The sequence below is a fragment of the Hyperolius riggenbachi genome, chromosome 7, assembly GCF_040937935.1.
Source record: "Hyperolius riggenbachi isolate aHypRig1 chromosome 7, aHypRig1.pri, whole genome shotgun sequence".
Taxonomy (NCBI): domain Eukaryota; kingdom Metazoa; phylum Chordata; class Amphibia; order Anura; family Hyperoliidae; genus Hyperolius; species Hyperolius riggenbachi.
Window position 1 is genome coordinate 191,460,022 of NC_090652.1, and position 24,586 is coordinate 191,484,607.

Here is a 24,586-nt window from a genome sequence, read left to right on the forward strand (position 1 = left end):
AAGTTTGTAAACTTTTCCGGATCTCCAAGAGATCCGGAAAAAGCCCGGGGTCTCGAATTGGAGATTCAGAAATTATTGGAAAAAAGAGTAATTGTACCGGTACCCCAGGAAGAGGTATTCCAGGGGTACTATTCTCATGTCTTTTTGGTAAGGAAAGCCAACGGAGAGTTCCGGTTTATTCTGAACCTGAAATCTCTCAACCCATTCTTAATATACAAGAGATTCAGAATGGAAAGCATTTATTCGGTGAAAGCCCTATTGAAAGGCAAAGAGTTCTTTGCATCAATAGATCTTCGAGACGCGTACTTGCACATCCCTATTTTTTCCGCCCATCAAAAATATTTGAGATTTGCAATAAAGACAGAATCTCGGATTCGTCACTTTCAGTTTCAGGCAATGCCCTTCGGAATTGCGACAGCACCCCGCATATTCACGAAGGTCCTGGCAGAAGTAATGAAAACTTTAAGAATTCAGGGTATCTCGATTGTTCCATACTTGGACGATCTTCTAATAGTCGCAGAATCAGAAGATCTCCTCATAACCCACAGAGACATTGTAATCAAGACCCTCTCTCAGGTCGGATGGATTATAAATTACGAGAAGTCAGCCCTCTCTCCAGTACAGGAAATCATATTTTTGGGTTACAAAATAGATTCAGTGGTAAAAAAGATTTTTTTACCTTCAGAGAAAATTGTAAAGATCCAGTCGGAAGTAGAAAGTATGATGGGTCAGGAGATGTCTTCTCTCCGATTGATCATGCGAATTCTAGGCCTATTCTCAGCAGCCATCCCAGCAGTCACTTGGGCCCAGTCACACAGCAGGGTGCTGCAAGCATTACTGTTGACAAATTGGGACAAATCCAGGGAATCCCTGGACCTACTAATCCCTATTCCAGACACAGTAAAGGACAGTCTAGGCTGGTGGATGGAGGCGCAGAACCTGGACAAGGGGAGATTCTGGAGGCAGAGCAACCCAATAAAGATCTTTACAGACGCGAGTTCCTGGGGTTGGGGGGCGACAGCGCTGGGCAATCTGGCCCAGGGGAATTGGTCATCCTCAATAAGAAAGAAATCGTCCAACTTCAGGGAACTGATGGCAGTTCAGGAGGCTCTTCTATCCTTTCAATCTCTGATAGAAGGCAATCATGTCTTAATATTTTCCGACAACATCACGACGGTGGCATATCTGTCAAAACAGGGGGGCACGAGATCAAGAGATCTGATGTCCCTTTGTGCAGAAATCTTAAACTGGATAGAACCTCGAGTTCTATCTTTATCCGCGGTTCACATAAAAGGCGCCCTCAACATAGAGGCGGATTTTTTGAGCCGACAGGAGATAAACCATTCGGAGTGGGAGCTTCATTCGGAGGTCTTCCGAATGGTAACGCAAAGGTTTGGAATGCCAGAGGTAGATCTGTTTGCATCCCCACGGAATGCAAAAGTGAAGCCTTTTTACTCTCTTCACAAAAGCCAGGAGTCGTTGGGGTTGGACGCGCTAAGTCTTGCCTGGGAATTCAACCTATGCTACGCATTCCCTCTGATAGTACTTCTTCCGCAAGTGTTGGTAAAACTTCAAAGAGAAAAAGTCAGGTTAATTTTGATAGCGCCTCAATGGCCAAAGAGGCCTTGGTACGCGACTCTACTAAGATTGTCAATAGAGCCACCTTTTCCTCTACCGGTTCGCCCGGACCTTCTAATTCAAGGCCCACTGATTCACCCCAGTCCACAATTATTCAAACTGGCAGCCTGGATCCTGAGAGGGTGATAATGAGAAACAAGGGACTTTCGGAAAAAGTTATTGAGACTATTATGAAATGTAGAAAGCCGGTAACTCAGAAGATATACCGTAAGGTTTGGACGGTATATACAGCTTGGTGTGAATCGCGTTCAAGAAGTCAGACTTTGACTAGTTCTGTCCTGGAGTTCCTCCAGGATGGATTCGATATGAAACTAGCACCTAGTACCCTTAAGGTTCAGTGTTCAGCCTTATCCATTCTTCTAGATAGACACCTTGCACAGGAAGAATTAGTAAAGAATTTCTTTAAAGCCCTACAGAGATCTTCTCCACTTCCACATAAGATTTTTCCCCAATGGGACTTATCTTTAGTTCTCAACGGCCTAATCAAAGCTCCTTTCGAACCAATTCAGGAAATCGATATAAAGTTTTTAACGTACAAATTAGCATTTCTGATCGCCATAACGTCGGCTAGACGTTTAAGCGATCTACAAGCCTTATCTATCAAGGACCCGTTTTTGGTAATTTGTCCGGATAGCGTAAGGCTTAGATTAGATCCTGCTTATCTGCCGAAGGTAGCTTCTACCTTTCACAGATCGCAGGAAATTGTCCTTCCTTCCTTCTGTTCCAAACCTTTGGGACCAAAGGAAGAAAGTTATCACTGTCTAGATGTCAGAAGAATTATACTAGTCTATCTCTCTAGAACTAGGGAATTCAGGAAATCAAATAATCTGTTAGTATTATTTGCAGGGAAGAATAGGGGGCAGCAAGCTTCCAGACATACTATTGCTAGATGGATCAGATTAACCATAGGGACAGCTTATGAGGGGAGTAACTGTACGGTACCATCTAACATCACGGCTCATTCTACCCGTTCCTTATCGACTTCTTGGGCAGAGAGAGCGGGAGCCACCATTCAGCAAATTTGTCAAGCGGCAACTTGGTCCAGCGCATCTACCTTTATCAAACACTACAGAGTGGATGTATTATCACAGCAGGATCAGTCGTTTGGCAGAAAGGTGCTTCAGGCAGTGGTCCCTCCCTAGGTGAGTCTTTTTTGGTTCAAAAAGACTTCTTGACTATCTCTCAGGTTGTCCCGGATGATAATTAGAGAAAGACTCCTATTAGACCTACCGGTAATGGAGTTTCTGATTGTCATCCGGGACAACGCCTATAACCCTTTCCCTTCGCCTGTTGCGCACCTATCTTGTAATATACAGGTCACTGGGGGTTTTTTTATTAGTCACAAGGACGTTCCTCTCTACATCTTGGTGTTTCTGGGCTTGTTTACTTTCAGACGCACTGAGGAGTATGGGAGGGCGGGGGCTTTTAATCTTCTTGGTTGATTGTGTTTCCACAGATCCGGGGCGGGACCGGATCTCAGGTTGTCCCGGATGACAATCAGAAACTCCATTACCGGTAGGTCTAATAGGAGTCTTTTATTTATTTCATTTTCTTATGCATATAAAATAACAGGGAGGCGGGGGTCTTTATGCAATATATTGGGTGGCAACAATTGATAACACCTCTTAGTTCATAAACATTACATAGATACACACGATATGAGAATATCACATGTTACCACATACAAACTCTCAAGCATACATAGACTATCCAATGTGTGCAAAAAGAAAAAAAGGTTGCATAAAAATAGGATAGGTTAGAATATTAAGTCAAATGGGGCCTAAGGTAAAAGGTGGAGGCCACAGCAAATTCCTTTGTAAGAGCAGTTCCAGTTCAATTATGCTGCTATTTGATGGTTATAATTCCGTTTTTTAAAATGCGTGAGCTCGGCAGTTGTACTGCGCTTAGATTATCCTATTGCAATAAAATCATTGGTGGGTGTATAAAGTTCATCTACGGTTAATTGGTTACCTCCGTGGTCAGTATTCATTAATTACCTCTGTGGTATATGCTGTCCTGTGCGTGTAGTTTTAGGAATAAGCCAGGCTTTGAGAAAGGCGGCTGAAACGTGTTAGCCCATCCTTCATACTTCCCAAGTCAGGAGTTGCTACAATAAAGACTCTATATTTATTCCTGGAACCTTTAAAATATAACACTGAAAGAAAACCGCATACGAGCGGTAACCTGGCAACAGGGATGTGGGACGCAGGTGACATCACCAGGAAGTGAACCAGCCGCCACCCGGAAGCAATATACTGTATCGTTTTAGTGCGGAGTGAGCCGATACGAGTCATCGAGCTGCCGGCCGGAGCTCTGACTCGCAACTTGAAACATCATCTGATGCCCAAATGAGCCTGACCAACTGGGAGCGTCAGTATATATCATACTACACGCACGGGGCAGCATTTATTATTATTATTATTATTATTATTGTATTTATAAAGCGCCAACATATTACGCAGCGCTGACCACGGGGGTAACTAATGAATACTGACCACTGAGGTAACCAATTAACCATAGATTCACTTTATATACCCACTAATGATTTTATTGCGATAGGATAATATTCTAAGCGCAGTACAACTGCCGAGCCCACATATTTTAAAACGGAATTATAACCATCAAATGGCAGCATAATTGAACTGGAACTGCTCTTACAAAGGAATTTGCTGTGGCCTCCACCTTTTACCTTAGGCCCCATTTGACTTAATATTATAACCTTCTATCCTATTTTTATGCAACTTTTTTTTTTTTTTTTTTTTTTCTTTTTGCACACATTGGATAGTCTATGTATGCTTGAGAGTTTTTGTATGTGGTAACGTCATGTGATCTTCTCATATCGTGTGCATCTATGTAATGTTTATGAACTAAGAGAGATCAATTGTCACCCAATATATATTGCATAAAGACCCCCGCCTCCCTGTTATCATTTTATATTTTTGTTTTATATGCATAAGCAAATGAAATAAAAAATATTTTTTTGTATATACCTTGAGTACAAATTATCATTGATACATTGGTATTGATATATGAACTATATATGCCCAGCGCAACCTGTTTTTTGATTACGGTTTAAACTTTTATGTGCGGGAAAGTGGGTGCCCACACTTAACCGGTTAGCAGCCGGTGAAACAATCCCCACAAGGGAAACCCATATAAGCGCCCTCCATCTCTTGTGCTATATAGTGAACTGTGGTTTTGGACAGGGAAGGTGCAATTTATAGGAAAAAAATGAAATGAAATGACGTGATTTGATGCAATACACTGGAAAATCAAATCCTAGTAACTTTGACTCCAGGCAGATCACTGGATAATATTATTTTTTTTTTTTAATTCTAAATGTAAAAAGTTAAATCCTTCATCTGAATTGGAATTTGAAGTGAAAATTATACTTATAACATAATGAATTTGTGTATATGTATAATAGCACAAGTAGCACAGATGAGTCTCTTGTTGTTTACACTACAGGAAGAGTTAAGAAACTCTACTTTTTATCTATGCAAAAGAGTTTCTCTGAGCTCTCCGACTAATTTAATTTAGTCAGAGCAATGCTATTTTCTGAAGTACCCCCCCCCCCCCCCCCCCGCATATTTCCCTGCAACATGGTGTGTAGGGTGCGCTGCTCAAGACTACATGTGTTCCCTGGCTTGTGGAGTTTAGCGTGCAAGCAACGTGTCAGTTGTGCAATGATCGGGTATTCTTCCTGTGTGGCAAGCGCTGTCTTGTATGTATGACGCCATCTAGTGGCATCTTGAGACACAGTTGTATCATCCTTGGGGCACATCTGGCTATGGGGAGGGGGGCTGACTTGAACTGGAGGCACATCTGGCTACTGGGGAGGGGGCTTTTTTTTTTTTTTTCACGGTTTCTGGGGAAAAAGTGGGTACCGCGGCTTATGAATGGGTCAGCTTGTATGCAAGTGTATATATGGTATACATCAAAGAAACAATGAAATGACCACTTCAAATAAGATTTTACTGCAGAGAAGTTTAAAGGGTCATTACTTCTGCTCTGTTGCATTGTTTAAAATGCGGAGTGTAGTTTGTAAGCTGCAAATATTAGAGAATGCTGCGCAAAAAAAAAAAAAAAAAAAAAAAAAAAAGTTAGCCTACCAATGTTCTATTAATTATTCATACTAAAGAAAATATTCATTCTATCATAAGTTTGTTTCCAGTGTCACTTTAAAGGGCTTGAAGCATACCTATGGTAACCATTAAATTTATCCAAGCCCTAAGGATAAAGTTATGAGCTAGCAAATTACTTTTTAATGTCAGTTGGGGCCCAACATGTAGCTTTGCCCCCTTGAAGGAAAGGGCCCCAGCCTTTCTATATCCAGCTACAAAATCTAAATTCAATTTACCCGCTGCTCTTTGTTTAACCTCCCTGGTGGTATGATTTCTGGATTCTAGGTTATAAAAGTAGTGCAATATTTTTATTTTATTTGCAGGCTTTTAGGCCCTAAAACTGGGGAAAAAATCATGCTGCTAGAGTGCCTGCAGCAGCCCCTGCTTTTACTCGCCTTCTTCCTGGGATCCAGTGCTGCAGTTCTCACTCAGTTCTCTGGGTGATGCTGTAATCCCTGTGGTGAGATCGCAGGCTGTTGTCATAAGCCTCTAAGGACAGGAAGGAGAATGGCTACCGATGACTGGATCCCACGGGAGTACAGTTAAACCGCCCACTGCACACTATGCTCTGCAAAAGCCTCCTGGCGACTCAGGCTTGGGATTACTGTTCCTGGCTGTTCTCCTACTGCCCCCCCCCCCCCCGCTCCCTGAGCCAGACTTAAGGTTAGCGCCAGGGAGGTTACTAAGCAGCCTGCAACCTTACCCTGTATTGTAAGCACTCCGATCTATTCAGAAATGTTTTCGCAATAATCTTATCGCAGTCAGCCTGGCTCTATTTTTTGCCATTGCCAATGAGAAGGAAGCTTGTGATAACCCCTCCCACATTCCTGCTCCTTGCTGCTGATTGGCTGAGGGCAGTTCAGTGAGCTGCTGAAATCTGATGTATGCTGTTTACAAAGCCAACTAGCTATGACAGTGCAGTTTCTAGTGGAACAGAAAAAGTAACAGAGGAATTGATGGCAGGATTGGCTTCAGTCCGAGGGAATAAAAGCTTGCAAATGCCAGGAACAGAATTCTCTATTTACTATATAAAATTCACTGAAATCCAAACGTGGACAGTACAATACATGTGTTATGTAAGTAGAACAAGTAGTAGTGTACTTATCCAGTAGAATCCCTTTATAGTAAACACCAAGGGCCCAGGAAAAGTAGTTAACTATATCAGAATTGGTCATACAGATGCATTTCCTGGAACCTGAGCACTGAGTTTACTATATCCAGTGGTTTACTATAACGGGATTGTAATTTGTTTGGTATTCTGGTATAGTATGACTGTGCATGCTGCTTTTAGGGAAAGGAGCTACACACCAGAGCCTGGCTGCATCTAATGCAATTTGTCGGCACTTTAGAACTAGTACTGATTGGCGGACTGAGTAGTTTTTAATGGTCATTAAAAAGCTATTGACAAGTAAATACATCAGACGGCAATATAAAAGCTTGGCGGATGAGTTTTTCGTCCCTAGGCCTTTACAAAGGAGTAGAGGACATGATCTGCTCATGGAGGAAAAATGTTTTAGCCATTTATTTAGGAGAGGGTTCTTTACAGTAAGAATGATTAAGATGTGGAATGCATTGCCACAGGAAGTAGTTATGGCAAATTCTATATCTGCATTAAAAGGAGGCTTAGATGCTTTCCTTGCATTGAAAGACATCTATGGCTAAATGCGCGTACACATGCCTGATTTCTTCAAACAATGGGTCCCCAGACTCGCCCGCGGGGCTGCAGTTCTGACGACAGTTTGCCCTGTGTACAGTCTGCCAGCAGGCTGATAAGGCTGGTTTTGACCGATCCGCCGAGCGGATCAGTCATCCAACCACTAACCCAGTCCTCGGGTACTGGCAAATGCATCTGTATTAAATACAGTGGAAGACCAATTCTGATCCAGTAAACTACTTTTCCTGGTCCCTTGGAGTTTACTATAAAGGGATTCTACTGTTATTTAAAGAATATATACAGTTTAATAACTGGCTTCAGGCAACCACTTATCATGCGTGAAAAATTTGGTTTTTGTGTATCATTCATTTTCTCAGAAAAAATGGGTTAAATTACCCTACCAGGGTATGTAAACTTTTATAAGCACAACTGTATCTGTTGCTATTTAGAGTGACATCCCTCTGCTGCTTGCTAGTTTACTTAATTAATATATAAATATATTTTTTTTTTTTTATAGCCTACGCCTAGGAATGCTGCGTTTGCCAGTCCTAATTCGCCACGTGCGACCAGCTTATCAGACTCTGGCTCGTTACCGTGGCTATGCTAAAGATGTTAAATTTGGAGCAGAAGCTAGAGCACTTATGCTGCAGGGTGTTGATCTTTTGGCTGATGCTGTGGCTGTAACCATGGGACCAAAGGTATGTATTACAATTTTTGTCAGATTATGCTTTTCAATTAAAGTACTGTTATCATGTAGCATTGTTTATCTGTCCCCCACCCCCCGTGTAGCTCTCTTACAGTACGTAGAATTTTTAGTTACTTTTTTTTTTTATTACCACAATTTTAACAATACAAATTGAAAATATTGGAGTACACATGGTAAGAGCTTGCAGAAATGATCCCACAAAATAACGACCGGTCCCAATACACCTAATTACTTGAAACATACGCAATGATTGTATGGTCCCGTAATAATAAGAAAACAAACAACAATGTACCTCAGTGCAAACAGGGATATGTCTCCTGTATATGATGGTGAGTGTAATTAGTAGGCCCCTGGTTTCAATAAACACCAAAGGCAATACAGTACCTCTTCCTGGTGAGATGTGGGTAAACTACCTCTCCAAATTCAATATCCGATCTCCTGATGTTCCTTAATGGAAAAAATCTTGCTGTAATCCTGACATCCAGGAGCAGGCGAAAAGCTCCGCTCAGCGTGCAGTCAGCCTGACCGTGGCGTCTCCTGGTCAGCTGATACCCGAACTTTCTGTTTCCGGCTTCCTTGCGCTCCAAGATGGTTTCGTCCCAATGCCAATAATGGCAAACAGCGGCACTTCCTGGCGTGCAGCAGCGTCAGACCTCAAGATCAGCGGCGACCCGACCGTAATAAGAAGGGTCGTCATTGGCACCATCTTTTTCAGATGATTGTTGCTACATCTGTGGGTATCATTTGTTAGTGTTGCCACATCTTCGCTTGTGGCTAAATAAGCCAATAGCAGCACGCCACTTCTTGCCACATTTGTCACAGATAAAATGTGAATCAGTCAGTGTGACCGAAGGGATGCAAAGTCCCTTTCAAACCAGACTTCGTCGTGGCTTTTAGTGCTGGTACTTGGGGTTTGACGCCGTAAGGATCTAATTTTCCCCACAATCCTTCAGGGCAAAGGTGAGACGTAGCTCCTCCCAGGAACAGGAACAGACAGCACTTCCCCTATAAAAAAGTCACATGGTTAGTCCACCCTCAGTGCTGTTTGTTCCTGCGTCCAGGCAGGTCGGCATCTCCCCTTTGGGTGAAGCCTGTGTGCTGGGCTGCAGGTGGATCTCTCTGGGTGGCTGAGACTGTGGTACTGAGGCAGTCTGGCCATGCACCCCAGGCTGGAGCTTTCCTGGGGTTTGCCTACCTTTCTCTCCCGCTTCCAGGGAGAGCAAGAGTGGAAGGCGTGGGTTCCCCTTGGCGGCCTTGCGGCGGAGTGAGCAGGACGGAGGTAAGCCGGCGGCCATGTGGAGCGCATTGCGGCCATTAGGACGCTTGGCCGCGTCCGGATGCGTACTTTCCGGCGGGTATGCCGAAAGTAACAATTTGTAGTGCTGGCTCATTACTCTCTCTGCAGCTTCCGGGCCGCCACTCATCCATTCGCGGCAGGCCAGGTATGTTTCAAGGGGAAGCTGCGCGGGCCTGTAGCACTGTTGCTCAGAGAGAGTTTGTTCTGCGCTGGATGTGTCAGCTGGAAGCATGTCAGACGCTGAGAGGATTGAGAGCAACCAGGCCGCCCAAAAGGTGAGATAATGGTTTCTCTTTCTGGGCTGATTGTGCTATATGTGTGAGCAGAGTTACATGCCTTGTTGTGTTGTTGTTTATGCCAATACTAAGGCTTCTGCTAAATCTGCTGCTGCTGCAGATAAGCATAGGCATCCTCCTAATGATAAAACATGCCCTTTGTGCAATTTTTATGTTGCCCTATGCAAAAACTGTCAGTTGTGCATACAGAGGGTTGTAGGGGAGGAGCCGGGTCACTCTGTTCAGGATACATTGAATCCTTAAGAGAGGTGATTAATGCTTCATTGGAATCAATTAAGTCCTCATTATTGAATGCTAATCCATCCACTTCTCAGGTTGCTGTATCTGTGACTGAAGTTGATAGTTTCAGACACTAGAGAAATAGAATCTGAATCTGTTTCAAAGTTTAAATTCTGTATTGAGGATGTGGTAGCTGTTTTGTTTATTCATAATCAATTATACAAAGCTGAAGGATCCACTTAATTAAAAGGTGGATGTTTATTTGAAAAGGTCTTGGGAGGCTAGTGCGGCTATGTTTAGGCCGGCTTTTACCTCTACATGTGTGGCCACAACTTTGGAGCTGTGGATTAATCAGCTCAAAGCTAACATACTGGCTGGTGCACCTGTTTTGCAATTGTTTAATTCTATTGCTATTTTCATTTAAACTGCTGCATATTTATCAAATGCTTCTGCTGAAGCAATTAGGTTTACTGCCAGGTCCATTGCTCTGTTTCTATTAGAGCCTTGTGGCTTAAAATATGGGATGGTAATATCTCATCCAAAAACAGGCTGTGTGGTGTCCCTTTTTCAGGTGAATTGTTGTTTGGTCCAGAACTGGATTCAGCTTTGGAAAAAACATTGAATAAAAATAAAGTTTTGCTTAAGAAACAGAAGACTGTGGTAGCAATATTTTTCGTAAGCCAAGGAGTGATCAAAAGGATGCCTCTAAGGATCAAAGTAAAGGCAGGAGGTGGACTTTTGACAAGTCCAGGAAAGGGGGCTTTAAGTCTTAAGCTCTAGAGTCCCAGTCAGAATCCCAATGACTCGTGTCAGGCGGTGGGGGGAAGGCTAAGATACTTTCTCTTAGGTGGGCAAAAGTGTCAAAAAATCCTTTTATTCGCCAGACAATGTTTGGTTTCCAAATAGTTTGCCCTTCCTCCACCATCAAGATTTGTGATCTCAAAGGCCCTAAGAGATCCCACTCTGGTTCCAGAGATTTTGAGCATATTGCAGAACATGCTAAGACAGAATTATTATTATTATTATTATTGATTTATAAAGCGCCAACATATTCCGTGGAGCTGTACAAGGTAATGGAATTCATCCTGTGCCTGATTCTGCACCTAACAAACCTGAGTCGGTTTATGAAAAATTTTCGGATGGAATCAGTAAGGGAGTTATTGTTTCCAGAGGCCTTTATGGCATCTCTGGATCTAAGAGATGCATATTGGCATATGCCGATTCACCAAAAATCACAAAAAGTCTTAAGTTTTGCAGTGAGAATAAATGGGATGGTAGAACACTACCAGTTTGTTTGCCTCCTGTTTGGGATCAGATCTGCCCCAAGAATGTTCACAAAAATTCTGGGAGAAGCATTAATTCCGTTAAGGGAACAATCGATTTTAATCATTCCGTATTTAGACGACTTGCTTATTCTAGGAAGTTCAGCAAAACAGCTGAAAATCCATTTGAATCTGGTATCGGAACATCTCCGATCCCTAGGTTGGATCATCAACCTGGAGAAGTCCTCTCTAATTCCAAATCAGAGAACTCCGTTTCTTGGCATGCTAGTGGATTCAGTAAAACAGATGATTTTCCTTCCTCCCAAGAAGATTCTGAAGATAAGTTTGGCAGTGAAATCATTACAAGGGGAAGACAAAGTTTCCCTAAGAACGATTTTGTCGGTGTTTGGGTTAATGTCATCCACGATGGTGGCAGTTCCCTGGGCATTAGCGCATATCAAGAAGATACAGAGGTTCCTCCTAGAAAATTGGGACGGTCGTCCACAAACATTAGATTTCAAAGTCAAAATCCCTCAAACTGTGTGTCTCTGCAACGGTGGTTGGAGGAATCCTACCTTATGAAGGGCAGGCCTTGGAAGGGGCCTGTAGACAACGTAATAACTACGGATGCAAGCGCCTGGGGCTGAGGAGCTCATATAGCTCACAGAGCCTTTCAGGGGAAATGGACAAAATCAGTCTCAAAGGTTATCCAATTGAAAGGAATTAAGGCTGGCTTTATTTCAGGTGCAATCGATACTGTTGCAGCCCAATGTTCTGATCCAGTCGAACAACGTTACGGCAGTAGCGTTTATCAACAAACAGAGGCACGCGATTCCTGTTGTTGCTGTAGGAAGCGGAGGACATCTTGTCTTGGGCAGAAAAGAATGTGTCATCCTTGAGAGCTGTTCATCTCAAGGGAACACTCAATATATATGCAGACAAACTGAACAGAAGCAGGATTCTGTCATCAGAATGGTCTCTAAACAAGGTGTTTTCGCAGACATCATAAAACGATGGGGAACACCGTCAATCGATCTGTTTGCAACAGAAGACAATACCCAGATTCAGACTTTTTTCTCTCTCAATCCAAGAGATCAAAGCAGGGGGGTGAATGCATTCATTCAAGAGTAGAACTTTCCACTTCTGTATGCATTTCCTCCTCTCAATTTGATTCCCGCGGTCATCAGCAAATGGAGAGGTTGTCAAAATTGGATGATTTTGATAGCACCTTGGTGACCGAGAAGGAGCTGGTTTTCAGCTCTCAGGTTAGCATCAGAAGACCCTTGGAGACTTCCTTGCAGGCCGGATCTACTGCTACAAGGGAACCTCTGGCATCCGCATCCAGGAAAATTGAATCCGTTAGTCTGGATCTTAAATTAGCCTTACTCAAAAAGTTGGGAGTATCTGAGAAGGCAGCCTCTACATTTGTTACTAGCTGTAAGGAAGTTACTAGGAGGATCTATCTGAAATACTGGAAGACTTTCCATCTTTGGTTATCTGGCTCTAAGTTTGATAGCTTGTCGGTCCCAGCAGTCCTGGTTTCTTCAGGACGGTTGGGATAAAAATATTTGTGAGTACGCTTAAGGTGCAGATTGCTACCTTATCTGCTTTTTCAGGTATCTCCTTGTCTTCCTCTCCAATACTGAGATTTCGGAAGGCTCTATCTAGGAAACTGCCAGTTTACAAGCCATACGTTTCTCCTTGGGATTTATCGTTAGTATTAGAGGGGCTGTCCAAAGGTCCTTTTGAGCCGCTAGGGGACAGTTCTTTTAAATTTCTTACATTAAAGACGGTATTTTTAGTAGCCATCACTACAGCCAGAAGGGTTAGTGAGCTACAGGCCTTGTCTATGAAAAGTCCTTATTTTCAGGATAGGTTAGTATTACAGACGGATCCAAAGTTTTGTCCAAAAGTTATGTCTAGGTTTCACAGGTCGCAGGATATTATTTTGCCTACCCTCTGTGAATCCAAGTTGTGGAAAAGAGAGGATTTTTCACTCATTAGATGTTAGAAGATATGTTCTGGAATACTTGAACAGAGCTGCAGATGTCTGGAAGACCGATTCCTTATCTGTTTTATTTCAGGTAGGTCAGATAGCTTCTAAATCTACTATAGCTAATTGGATTAGGTTAGCTATTATAGAAGCTTTCAGAGTTATGGGAAGTGAGGCTCCTGCTTCATTTAAAGCTCACTTTTCTAGAGCTAGGGCAGCTTCTTGGGCTAATAATGCAGGGGCTTCGCCTGAGCAAATATGTAAAGCAGCAACGTGGTCAAGCTTTTCTACGTTCATCTGTCATTACCGAATTGATGCAATGTCTGCACACGACCAGGCGGTTGGTAGAAACGTTCTCCAAGCATTGGTCCCACCCTGAGGTTGTATTACTTGTTAATCGTCTCACCTTTGCCCTGAAGGATTGTGGGGAAAAAGCAGAGTTAGTACCTGCTAACGATGTTTTCAACAATCCTTCAGGGCAACGATCCCACCCGGGTGTTAATTGTCTGTGTCTGATAGTTGCACGGTTATGGGTAGTGGAATGTTCACCTGTCGGGTACTTGGCTAAACGCACTGAGGGTGGACTAACCATGTGACTTTTTTATAGGGGAAGTGCTGTCTGTTCCTGTTCCTGGGAGGAGCTACGTCTCACCTTTGCCCTGAAGGATTGTTGAAAACATCGTTAGCAGGTACTAACTCTGCTTTTCTGCACGTTTCTCCCAGCCTTCGGTATTAATGCCAAAGCAATCCATATCACGCTTGCAAGAGTCTTTGGATCAAAGCATAGATTGTCCCACTGGTCTTTTTGCATGTGCAATTTGACCCAACAGAACCTGTCGAGGTAATCTTTCTGGGTCCATTCTATATACCATGAGACAGAGAAAAGGATCCGAGCACTGTCTCTCCGTTGTTTGCTTTTATGTCCCAAATACGTTGCCATCATAAAATTGCAGACATATCCAGCATAACAGGAAATGACAATTTCAAACCTGGTGCTGCTGTATGTGCAAAGATGGGAAGGGTCGGGTGACCAGGGGGTAGTTGGACGGCACAACAGCAGTTTCCCGCTTGTAGCGCTTGCAGCGCTTGCTCACGTGCTTGTCCTGGGTCAAATGACGCCGCGTTAGAGCCTCCAGGTTGAAACCTGCAGGCCCCGCCCACCGCGGACCTTAATCGTCCAGAAGCTGGTGATGTGAAGGGGCGAGGAATAAGTGGCTTGCGGGACCGCATACAATTACTGAAGCTAAAATAAGAGCTAATGGGTTCTATCGAAGGGATTTGAACTGTTAAATGGCACAAGGCCGGGTTGCCCACTCTCACCCCTACTCTTCGTACTGACACTAGAGCCCCTCCTGTGTTGCATTCGATTGAACCCAGATATTAAGGGAATAAATATTGGACAGTTACAATGCAAACTATCGATGTTTGCAGACATACGTTTGCTGAATACATGGGAGTGGGACTAGACCCGGGTGAACCAGAGAAAATCCTGTTTACACTAAAGAAAAACTCACTTAAATATCTTGGTATTTATCTGTCTTTCAATTCGGGTTCACTGTATTCGCTGAACTTGCTATCAATATTGGAAAGGACCTTGAAAAATGGACCAAGCAAGGTTTCACATGGCTTGGTCGTATAAGCATAATAAAAATGAATATAGTCTATCTAGGCTACTATTCCAAATGTCAATGATTTCCATCCCCCTCCCGAAAACCTTCTTTGGGAAACTAAGATCTCTGTTAATTTAAATTAGTTTGGCGGGGCAAAAAAACAACTATCCTACAATATAATGGTGAGATCAAAGCAAAGAGGAGGCCTTGGCCTCCATGACCTTAAGATATACTACAAGGTGGTCACTTAATAGCATTTTTAGATTGCAATATAGTGGCAGACAGAAGGGTGGGTCCAAATACAGAAAATATTAGCAGGGAGCAATCTAAGTAAAACCTTCCGACAGGGTACTTTCGGAGCGAGATCACTAGGTGGGTTAAATACACATTGCATCAGTGGGATATTTTGATAGACCACCTAAATTGGGCCCCCAGCCTTTCTCCATTGACGCCACTAGAGGGCTTTCCCATGTTTTTACCTGGTTTGGAAAAAAGATTTTTCAGTGCACGGAGGGGTGCTAAAGTGATGACAATCGGGCACATTCCTCTTGGGAACCTTATTATTATTAATAATAATAATAATAATTAATTTATGAGGTACATGTTAATACAGGCAATGGTGTACACCAATATACAAGATACGTAATTGGCGACAAAGTACAAAAATAATACAAAATACAGAATTGGTAATGACCGGGATAAAAGTAACATGATAAATAAAATGTATAATTTCCAAGACACAAAAGGGAGAGAGCCCCTGCCCTTTCCACCTATAAATGATCTTAGAAATTATGGTACCTTCCCCCTGGATATTTGGAGGTTGCAACAAATTTCCTATTGGCTACACCTTAAAGGGGCAGTCAGGGCAATAATTCAACAGATTGGAAGAAATGTATTTATACAGGATTCAAAACCCACTCATATAATATCTTTTTTTGTACAAGGCCGTTATAGAAAAATTAAGCAAAGGTAAAACGACGTTCCTGAGAGAATGGGAGAGAGATTTAGATTACACCCTGACTGAAGCCCAGGAGGCTAGGCTTATATCATTAGCCCACGTATCCTCAATAAGTACACATATCCAAGAAAGTTGCTATAAACTATTGACCCGTTGGTACAGAATCCCAGCATTCCTTTCCAGGATTTATAACTCAAAGGAAGCAGAATGTTGGAGGGACTGTGGAGGTAGGGGGATGATTCTCCACTTTTTCTGGGAATGCTCAGTCCCTGCCCCCTTCTGGAAGAAAGTTGGGGAAGTTAACAAAGAGGTCTCAGGCCTGGAGCTAGAATGGAACCCCTGGCAATTTCTGTACCACCTTGCCCCTATCCCTACAAAGAAATATAGGGCCTCAATTATACCGCATATGTTAAATGTGGCAAAGGGGACTGATCCCTGTTTACTGGAGGTCTTCCTCAGCACCTAACACTAAAATATGGTTCCAATTAATATCGATAGACTTCAGGAGGCAGAGGAATCCATATCGATGGGGAGAGATAAACTAGATAACTATGTTACGGTAATATGGATGCTTTGGTTATTATACCGGACCATGGACCAATACACTATGAGGGATTAACCCATGGACTGCTAGCTGGTAGGATGACATGATCATGGACACCCATATGTCAAGAGGACTTAAAAGGAACATACTAGACTTCCTAATACAGACAATGCACTGTTGCACCAGATCACCAGATAGGTTTCATTTTTTTATTTTATTTTTTATGTTGCTATTTTTATGTGAAGTAATGGCTCTCCAGGTATCTATCTTATTCCTGCACTTTTAAAGTGGAGCTGCCAGCTACACGGTCTAAAAAAAAGTGTATATACAGTGGGTTGCAAAAGTATTCGCCCCCTTTGAAGTTTTCCACATTTTGTCATATTACTGCCACAAACGTGAATCAATTTTATTGGAATTCCACATGAAAGACCAACACAGTGGTGTACACATGAGAAGTGGAACAAAAATCCTACATGATTGCAAACATTTTTTACAAATAACTGCAAAGTGGTGTGTGCATAGTTATTCGGCCCTCTTTGATCTGAGTGCAGTCAGTTGCCTATAGACATTGCCTGATGAGTGCTAATGACTAGAGTGCACCTGTGTGGTAATCTAATGTCAGTACAAATACAGCTGCTCTGTGAGGGCTTCAGAGGTTGTCTGAGGCCTGGTGCACACCAGAGGAATTTTTCTGAGCGTTTTGAGTTTTTAAATCTGCTGCTAATGTTATCCTATGTCTGTACACACTGGAGCAATTAGGTTTTGTAAAAAAAAAAAAAACCCATAGCATTACATTGGGAAGAGCTTTTGAAACCTCTAGCGTTTGGGCGCTAGAGGTTTCAAAAGCTCTTCCCAATGTAATGCTATGTTTTTTTTTTTTTTTTTTTTTACAAAACCTAATTGCTCCAGTGTGCACAGACACATAAGATAACATTAGCAGCAGAGTTAAAAACTCAAAACGCTCAGAAAAATTCCTCTGGTGTGCACCAGGCCTAAGGGCTCGTTTCCACTCGAGCGAATCTGCATGCGTTTCCTGCATGTAGATTCGCTCAACCAATACAAGTGGATGGCGCCGTTTCCACTTGTCAGGAATTCTGTGCGGCTCGCTATGCAGAAAAAATCTGCACAGCAGAGCTGTCAAAATTCGCACGCCACACACCCGCACGCGAATCGTCGGTAATGTAACTAAATAGGAAAACCGCAAGCTCTTTAGTCTTGCGGTTTTCCCGGCGTTTCCGCGTGCGATTTGGTCTAAAAACCCATGTCAATGCTTGCCGGCATTGACATGGTTAAATTCGCGTCGTTAAAACCGCGGGCGATTCCGCGTGAAAATCAGCATGGAAACGTTAACGAATCCGCAACCGCATGCGGATTTGTTGACGCGAGCAAATCGCGCCGCTCAAGTGGAAACGTACCCTAAGAGAATATTGGGAGCAACAACACCGTGAAGTCCAAAGAACACGCAAGACAGGTCAGGGATCAAGTTATTGAGAAATTTAAAGCAGGCTTAGGATACAAAAAATTTCCAAAGCCTTGAACGTCCCAAGGAGCACTGTTCAAGCGATCATTCAGAAATGGAAGGAGTATGGCACAACTGTAAACCTACCAAGACAAGGCCATCCACCTAAACTCACAGGCCGAACAAGGAGAGCGCTGATCAGAAATGCAGTCAAGAGGCCCATGGTGACTCTGGACGAGCTGCAGAGATCTACAGCTCAGGTGGGAGACTCTGTCCATAGGACAACTATTAGTCATGCACTGTACAAAGTTGGCCTTTATGGAAGAGTGGCAAGAAGAAAGGAATTGTTAACAGAAAGCATAAGGAGTCCCGTTTGCAGTTTGCCACAAGCCATGTGGGGGACACAGCAACCATGTGGAAGAAGGTGCTCTGGTCAGCTGAGACAAAAAAGGAACTTTTTGGCCAAAATGCAAAACGCTATATGTGTGTCAGAAAACTAACCCTGCACATCACTCTGAACACACCATCCCCACTGTCAAATATGGTGGTGTTAGCATCATGCTCGGGGGGTGCATCTCTTCAGCAGGGACAGGGAAGTTGGTCAGAGTTGATGGGAAGATGGATGGAGCTAAATACAGGGCAAACTTGGAAGAAAACCTCTTGGAGACTGCAAAAGACTTGAGACTGGGGCGGAGGTTCACCTTCTAGCAGGACAATGACCCTAAACATAAAGCCAGGGCAACAATGGAATGGTTTAAAACAAAACATATCTGTGTTAGAATGGCCCAGTCAAAGTCCAGATCTAAATCCAATCGAGAATCTGTGGCAAGATCTGAAAACTGCTGTTCACAAACGCTGTCCATCTAATCTGACTGAGCTAGAGCTGTTTTGCAAAGAATGGGCAAGGATTTCAGTCTCTAGATGCAGGGCTGTGGAGTCAGTACAAAAATGCTCCTACTCCTCTAATTTGCATATTACAATCTTGTCGATTTGAAAGTATGTAACATGAAATTCGTCTGTTAACTGCCAACGCTTAGGAATTTTAAAAGACAACTGAAGTAAGAAGGATATATAGACTGCCATATTTATTCCCTTTAGTCATAGACTAAAACTAGTCCTTGGTAAGAGTACATGTAAAAGGTACAGAGCCTAGGCAATGTAACTGTGGGTACATGTAAGAGTGATGTGCAGGTACTCTGCAGGGGAATATGAAGAATGTGTAATAGAGGAAGAATCTCCTAACACAATTTGAACCAGGTTTATAGGTGATAGACAACACCTCTGTGTTCAATGTGCACAACATTCTCAGTGGATTCCCCGCAGCTCTGTGGGAGGTGCATATGTAGAGTATAGTACTACTGTGTAACAAAGGAAACCTGAGACAGATGAAATTTAAAAAACAAACAAAAAAAAACTTTTTTTTTTTTTTTTTTTTTATACATACCTGGGGCTTCCTCCAGCCCCCTTCAGGCTAATCAGTCCCCTGCTGTCCTCCTCCACCACCTGGATCTTCTGCTATGAGTCCAGGTACTTGAGCCAGTCTGGCGTAGTGCGCATGCACACACTCCGCCGCCGGGAGCATACTACACCTTCGCAGCACTATTGCGCAGGTGCAGAATGCTCCTGGCTGTGGAAGCGGCATGCGGCCGGACTGCGCTGACTGGCTGAATTACCTGGACTCATAGCAGTAGATCTAGGTGATGGAGGCGGACAGCGAGGGACTGATTAGCCTGAAGGGGGCTGGAAAAAGCCCCAGGTATGTATAAAATGTTTGTTTTCATCCTTCTCAGGTACCCTTTAATTTGTAGTCGCCAAACCAAATTTTAACATGTCAAATTATTTGATTTCATGAGCATAAATCAGAATCAACGCAGAATAATTTCCATCTAATTGACCATCTCTATTAGTGACACGGTTACACATCAGGATTTATTCTTACAGCATAGACATAGTAGTATATTAGTATATATGAGATTCCTGTGTACACATATATACAGTCACAGTCAGATGTGTATATATGACTTTAAAAATACGGGGACTGCTTTATTGAAGCAGCACAAGTAACTAATTTTGATTGGTTAATTTAATTTTTGTGGACTAAGTACAGCTATTACTGTACATTTAAATTATTTATGATGACTATTATCTGAGAAATAGAACATTGTATCATATTTTCTATTTTAATTACAGTTTAAATTCATTAGGAGTCGGTGCATTTTTTTTCTGACTCCAGGCACCCAAAATTACTCCGACTCCATGACTCCGACTCCACAGCCCTGTCTAGATGTGCAAAGCTGGTAGAGACATACCCTAAAAGACTGGCAGCTGTAATTGCAGCAAAAGGTGGTTCTACAAAGTATTGACTCAGGGAGCCGAATAATTACGCACACGAGAGTTATTGCAGTAATTTATTTGTAAAAAAATGTTTGGAATGATTTATGATTTTCAATCCACTTCTCACATGTACACTACTTTGTATTGGTCTTTCACGTGGAATTCCAATAAAATTGATGTATGTTTGTGGCAGTAATGTGACAAAATGTGGAAAACTTCAAGGGGGCCGAATACTTTTGCAACCCACTGTAAGTAGATAAAAAATTGCTCTATGTGCATAACATATGTATTGCGCTGTCCGCGTTGTGATTTCAGTGAATTTTGTATAGTAAATAAAGAGAAAACTGTTTCAGGGAGTTGCCATCTTGGAATCCCGGAGTCTGAAGCCAATGCTGATGTAATTTCCTACCTTACTCTGTTTCCTCTTATCTATGTGATTTCAAAGGAAGAGAGCAAAAGCAATCCTGCAAAAACTGCTGCACCACCAATTATAAATGTACCAAAGCTTTATTGAACATCTTGTACAAACACCATAAAAACATTTAAAACACTTGCTCTAAACAGCAAATCACCACAATGCAGTATCATGTGGAATCAAAATCACAACTGCCTCACCACCTATGTCACAAATAAACCCTAATGGCTGCCACTGATGTTACTTAAAGCGGAATATAACCCTGCATTTCAACTTTGCTCTAAAACATTATTTACAGCATATTATATGCAAAAAGCATTTTTTTTTTACTAGACCAGCATTGGAAGGGTTAAACACAGAGGTTTTAAGTTCCGTGCAGACATTCAGATGGTTACATTCTATTTAGTTAGTGTGTAACTGTTTATCAATAGATACATCTCTTTGGCTGTCCTCCAAGCTCCTTCTCAGTGAGAGAGATGAGTCATAATAAACACATATTTGTAAACAAAAAGTATCTAACTCAAGTTCGGATTCGGTTGCAGAAATCTCTAGGGACTTTAAAGCCCTGTGTAACCCTTCCAATGCTGGTCTAGTAAAAAAAAAAAATGCTGGTTGCATATAATATACTGTAAATAATGTTTTAGAGCAAAGTTGAAATGCAGGGTTATATTCCGCTTTAACGTGGGTTCATGAATTGAGCCCACTGTTAGGCATATGAGACCCGGGTCTGAAATAGTGACTAAGAACCCTGCATATGTGAAAACGTGGGGACCACCAATAGAATACTACTTGTAAATAACCGTGAAAAGGAGATCAGAAAAAGTGCTGAAATTGCAACAATATGCTCATGGAACATGAGAGATAAGTCTAATCATGTATGGACAGTGCATATAAGAATCATTGGTACCTGTATATTAGGGGCTATACATACATAGCCCAAGATGATGGATGAAGGCAGCCATGAAGTAAGGGTGGAGGGAGGCACACAAGACGCTCTATGTGATTTAGTATGCATTACCTGCCCTCGCACCAGCCCTCAGACACTCCACCCAGCCCTGCACACTCCTTGTAGAGCTGTGTGACAGCATGCGGATTTTTACAGGCTTAAGGTGGCCATACACTTCTAGATTTGCAGCAGATTCGACCATCGGATTTCTGTCAGATGCCTGTCAAGTCCAATCTGACAGGAATCTATCTGATGTGTGCCACACACTAAGAACAGATTTCCAATAGATTTCATAATGAAATCTATCTAAATGCATTATTGGACCATTCGATCCAATGCAACTCTACGGGCCATCGATCTGCTGCCAGCAGCAGATCGACCTAGATCGTCCATCCTGTCAGATCAAGTCCATCGAAATCGGCCGCAAATCAATTGAATGGGGAATTTGATAGAATTGTTTTCTGATCGATCGATTCTATAGAATCGATCAATGGCTGAAATCGACCAGTGTATGGGCCCCTTTAGGGAAGTGTGGAGTATAATCGACAGACTAAGCAATGCGTCATTTCACAACTCCCTCTCCATAACTCCATTCTCTCCCTTCTCCATAGCCCAGTACATGCTTCTTTTCTCTACCCTCTCCATAGTACTATACATACTGCTTTTCTCTACCCTCTCTCTTTAGACTGACTTTGGTAAGATTAGCTTGTGAGCTTTTCTGAGTCTGCGACATGACTATGCACTCTGTATAGTGCTGCAAAAGATGTCAGTGCTACATTAATAATAATATGGTAGGACATTATACTAGCTAGCTATGGTAGGAATTACAGGGGGACACGTGGGTGGGCACGTGGGGGATGCACAGAGGTTGAGCTTACGGGACACACACAAAAGATGTGCACTGAGTGGGGGATGATGCAGGGGGAACAGGGACGTTCAAGTCGTGGCCATGGGGGGCATATGAGGGACACAGAGGGTAGACACCAAGATTGACATAGACAGAAGATACAAGTAAAAGAGAAAATGCGTAATCGCAAAAGAGAAGGCGCCATACAGAGCATATTACCTCCCCTCACTGTCATTTGTCCAGACTGTCAGCTGTTTGGCTGTCCCTGTGTACACACTGCTGGTTCTAGCTGACACTGCATCTTCTGTGTGTCCTGGCAGGCAGGCTCCGTCTCTGTTCTCCATGTGTGACGGGCTGCTCGCTGTGCACTGACAGCTGAGTGCCTGAGTTTCTCTTCCCTCCATCTCTGCTCTCCCCCTCCTCCATGCGCTGTGCTCAGCCACGATCCAGTGCTCCTCACTCCTCTTAAATTCCGCGCCACAACTGTCCATGTGTGACGCACAGAAAGAGCCCTGTGACTGCATCGGGCATAGCGCTCATCGCTCACAAAGCTCTGCTGCCTGGTCTGTGTACCCCATAGGTGCAAGGTAAGCTGCTCTGTATTCATGGCAGACGGCTCCTGTGCCCGCTGGACATTACTTTGCATACCATGCAAATGTTTTACCAAGTTGGAACAGCTCCCACGCCTGCTTGCTGGAAATGCAGGAACTGCATGAGAGAGTGCTTGAATATGCTCTCTACCACAGTCCTGCTTCAGATACGTGCAGATCACTATTGGGGTTCATGGGCTGAAGTTTCCTGAAGGTATAAACAAAGAGGTTGTCAGAGCTTTAGCACAGTGACAACAAAGGGGCACAGCAGAAGCAGCAGCAGAGATTCAAGCACCCAGATACGTAGAGCAAATTGTACAGCGTTCCTAGGTATCAGAAAACTCAAGACCTTTCATCTGTACAATATATCATTTAACTTGTTCTATATTTCATGTTGCTGTCCTCCCTGGGCTCCTCTCTAATCCCCAGATCTCCTCCACCTGCTAGAAACACTCCTCCCCCAGACAAAAGCTCTGCAATATATGCCCATTAGGCGCCAACTAATTTTCCTGCAGCAGTGAAATGGTCTCCCCTTCTCCCCACAGTCATCAGGCTTCCCTCCGGTGGCTGCCACTCTCACAGCTCCTCTTCCCAGGCAGCGGTGGCTGACACCCTTGTCACCTAATATATACAGGTCCTTCTAAAAAAATTAGCATATTGTGATAAAGTTCATTATTTTCTGTAATGTGCTGATAAACATTAGACTTTCATATATTTTAGATTCATTGTACACAACTGAAGTAGTTCAAGCCTTTTATTGTTTTAATATTGATGATTTTGACATACAGCTCATGAAAACCCAAAATTCCTATCTCAAATAATCAATTCGGCGTGGCATGGAGGCAATCGGCCTGTGGCACTGCTCAGGTGTTATGGAGGCCCAGAATGCTTCGATAGCGGCCTTAAGCTCATCCAGAGTGTTGGGTCTTGCATCTCTCAACTTTCTCTTTACAATATCCCACAGATTCTCTATGGGGTTCAGGTCAGGAGAGTTGGCAGGCCAATTGAGCACAGTAATACCATGGTCAATAAACCATTTACCAGTGGTTCTGGCACTGTGAGCAGGTGCCAGGTCGTGCTGAAAAATTAAATCTTCATCTCCATAAAGCTTTTCAGCAGATGGAAGCATGAAGTTCTCCAAAATCTCCTAATAGCTAGCTGCATTGACCCTGCCCTTGATAAAACACAGTGGACCAACACCAGCAGCTGACATGGCACCCCAGACCATCACCGACTGTGGGTACTTTACACTGGACTTCAGGCATTTTGGCATTTCCCTCTCCCCAGTCTTCCTCCAGACTCTGGCACCTTGATTTCCGAATGACATGCAAAAGTTGCTTTCATCTGAAAAAAGTACTTTGGACCACTGAACAACAGTCCAGTGCTGCTTCTCTGTAGCCCAGGTCAGGCGCTTCTGCCGCTGTTTCTGGTTCAAAAGTGGCTTGACCTGGGAATGCGGCACCTGTAGCCCATTTCCTGTACACGGTGGCTCTGGATGTTTCTACTCCAGACTCAGTCCACTGCTACCGCAGGTCCCCCAAGGTCTGGAATCTGTCCTTCTCCACAATCTTCCTTAGGGTCTGGTCACCTTTTCTCATTGTGCAGCGTTTTCTGCCACACTTTTTCCTTCCCACAGACTTCCCACTGAGGTGCCTTGATACAGCACTCTGGGAACAGCCTATTCGTTCAGAAAA

At 43.1% G+C, this 24,586-nt stretch overlaps 1 protein-coding gene across 2 annotated transcripts in view; it reads left to right on the plus strand.

Annotated features, from left to right (window-relative positions):
* The window catches only part of HSPD1 (heat shock protein family D (Hsp60) member 1), a 715,033-nt gene that overhangs the window by 462,226 nt on the left and 228,221 nt on the right, over positions 1-24,586 (plus strand). For both annotated transcript variants that reach the window (XM_068244950.1, XM_068244948.1), the window contains exon 2: positions 7,934-8,114. In XM_068244950.1, the coding sequence (XP_068101051.1) occupies positions 7,947-8,114 (168 nt within the window). In that variant the 5' untranslated portion in view covers positions 7,934-7,946. The remainder of the gene's footprint in view (positions 1-7,933; positions 8,115-24,586) is intronic.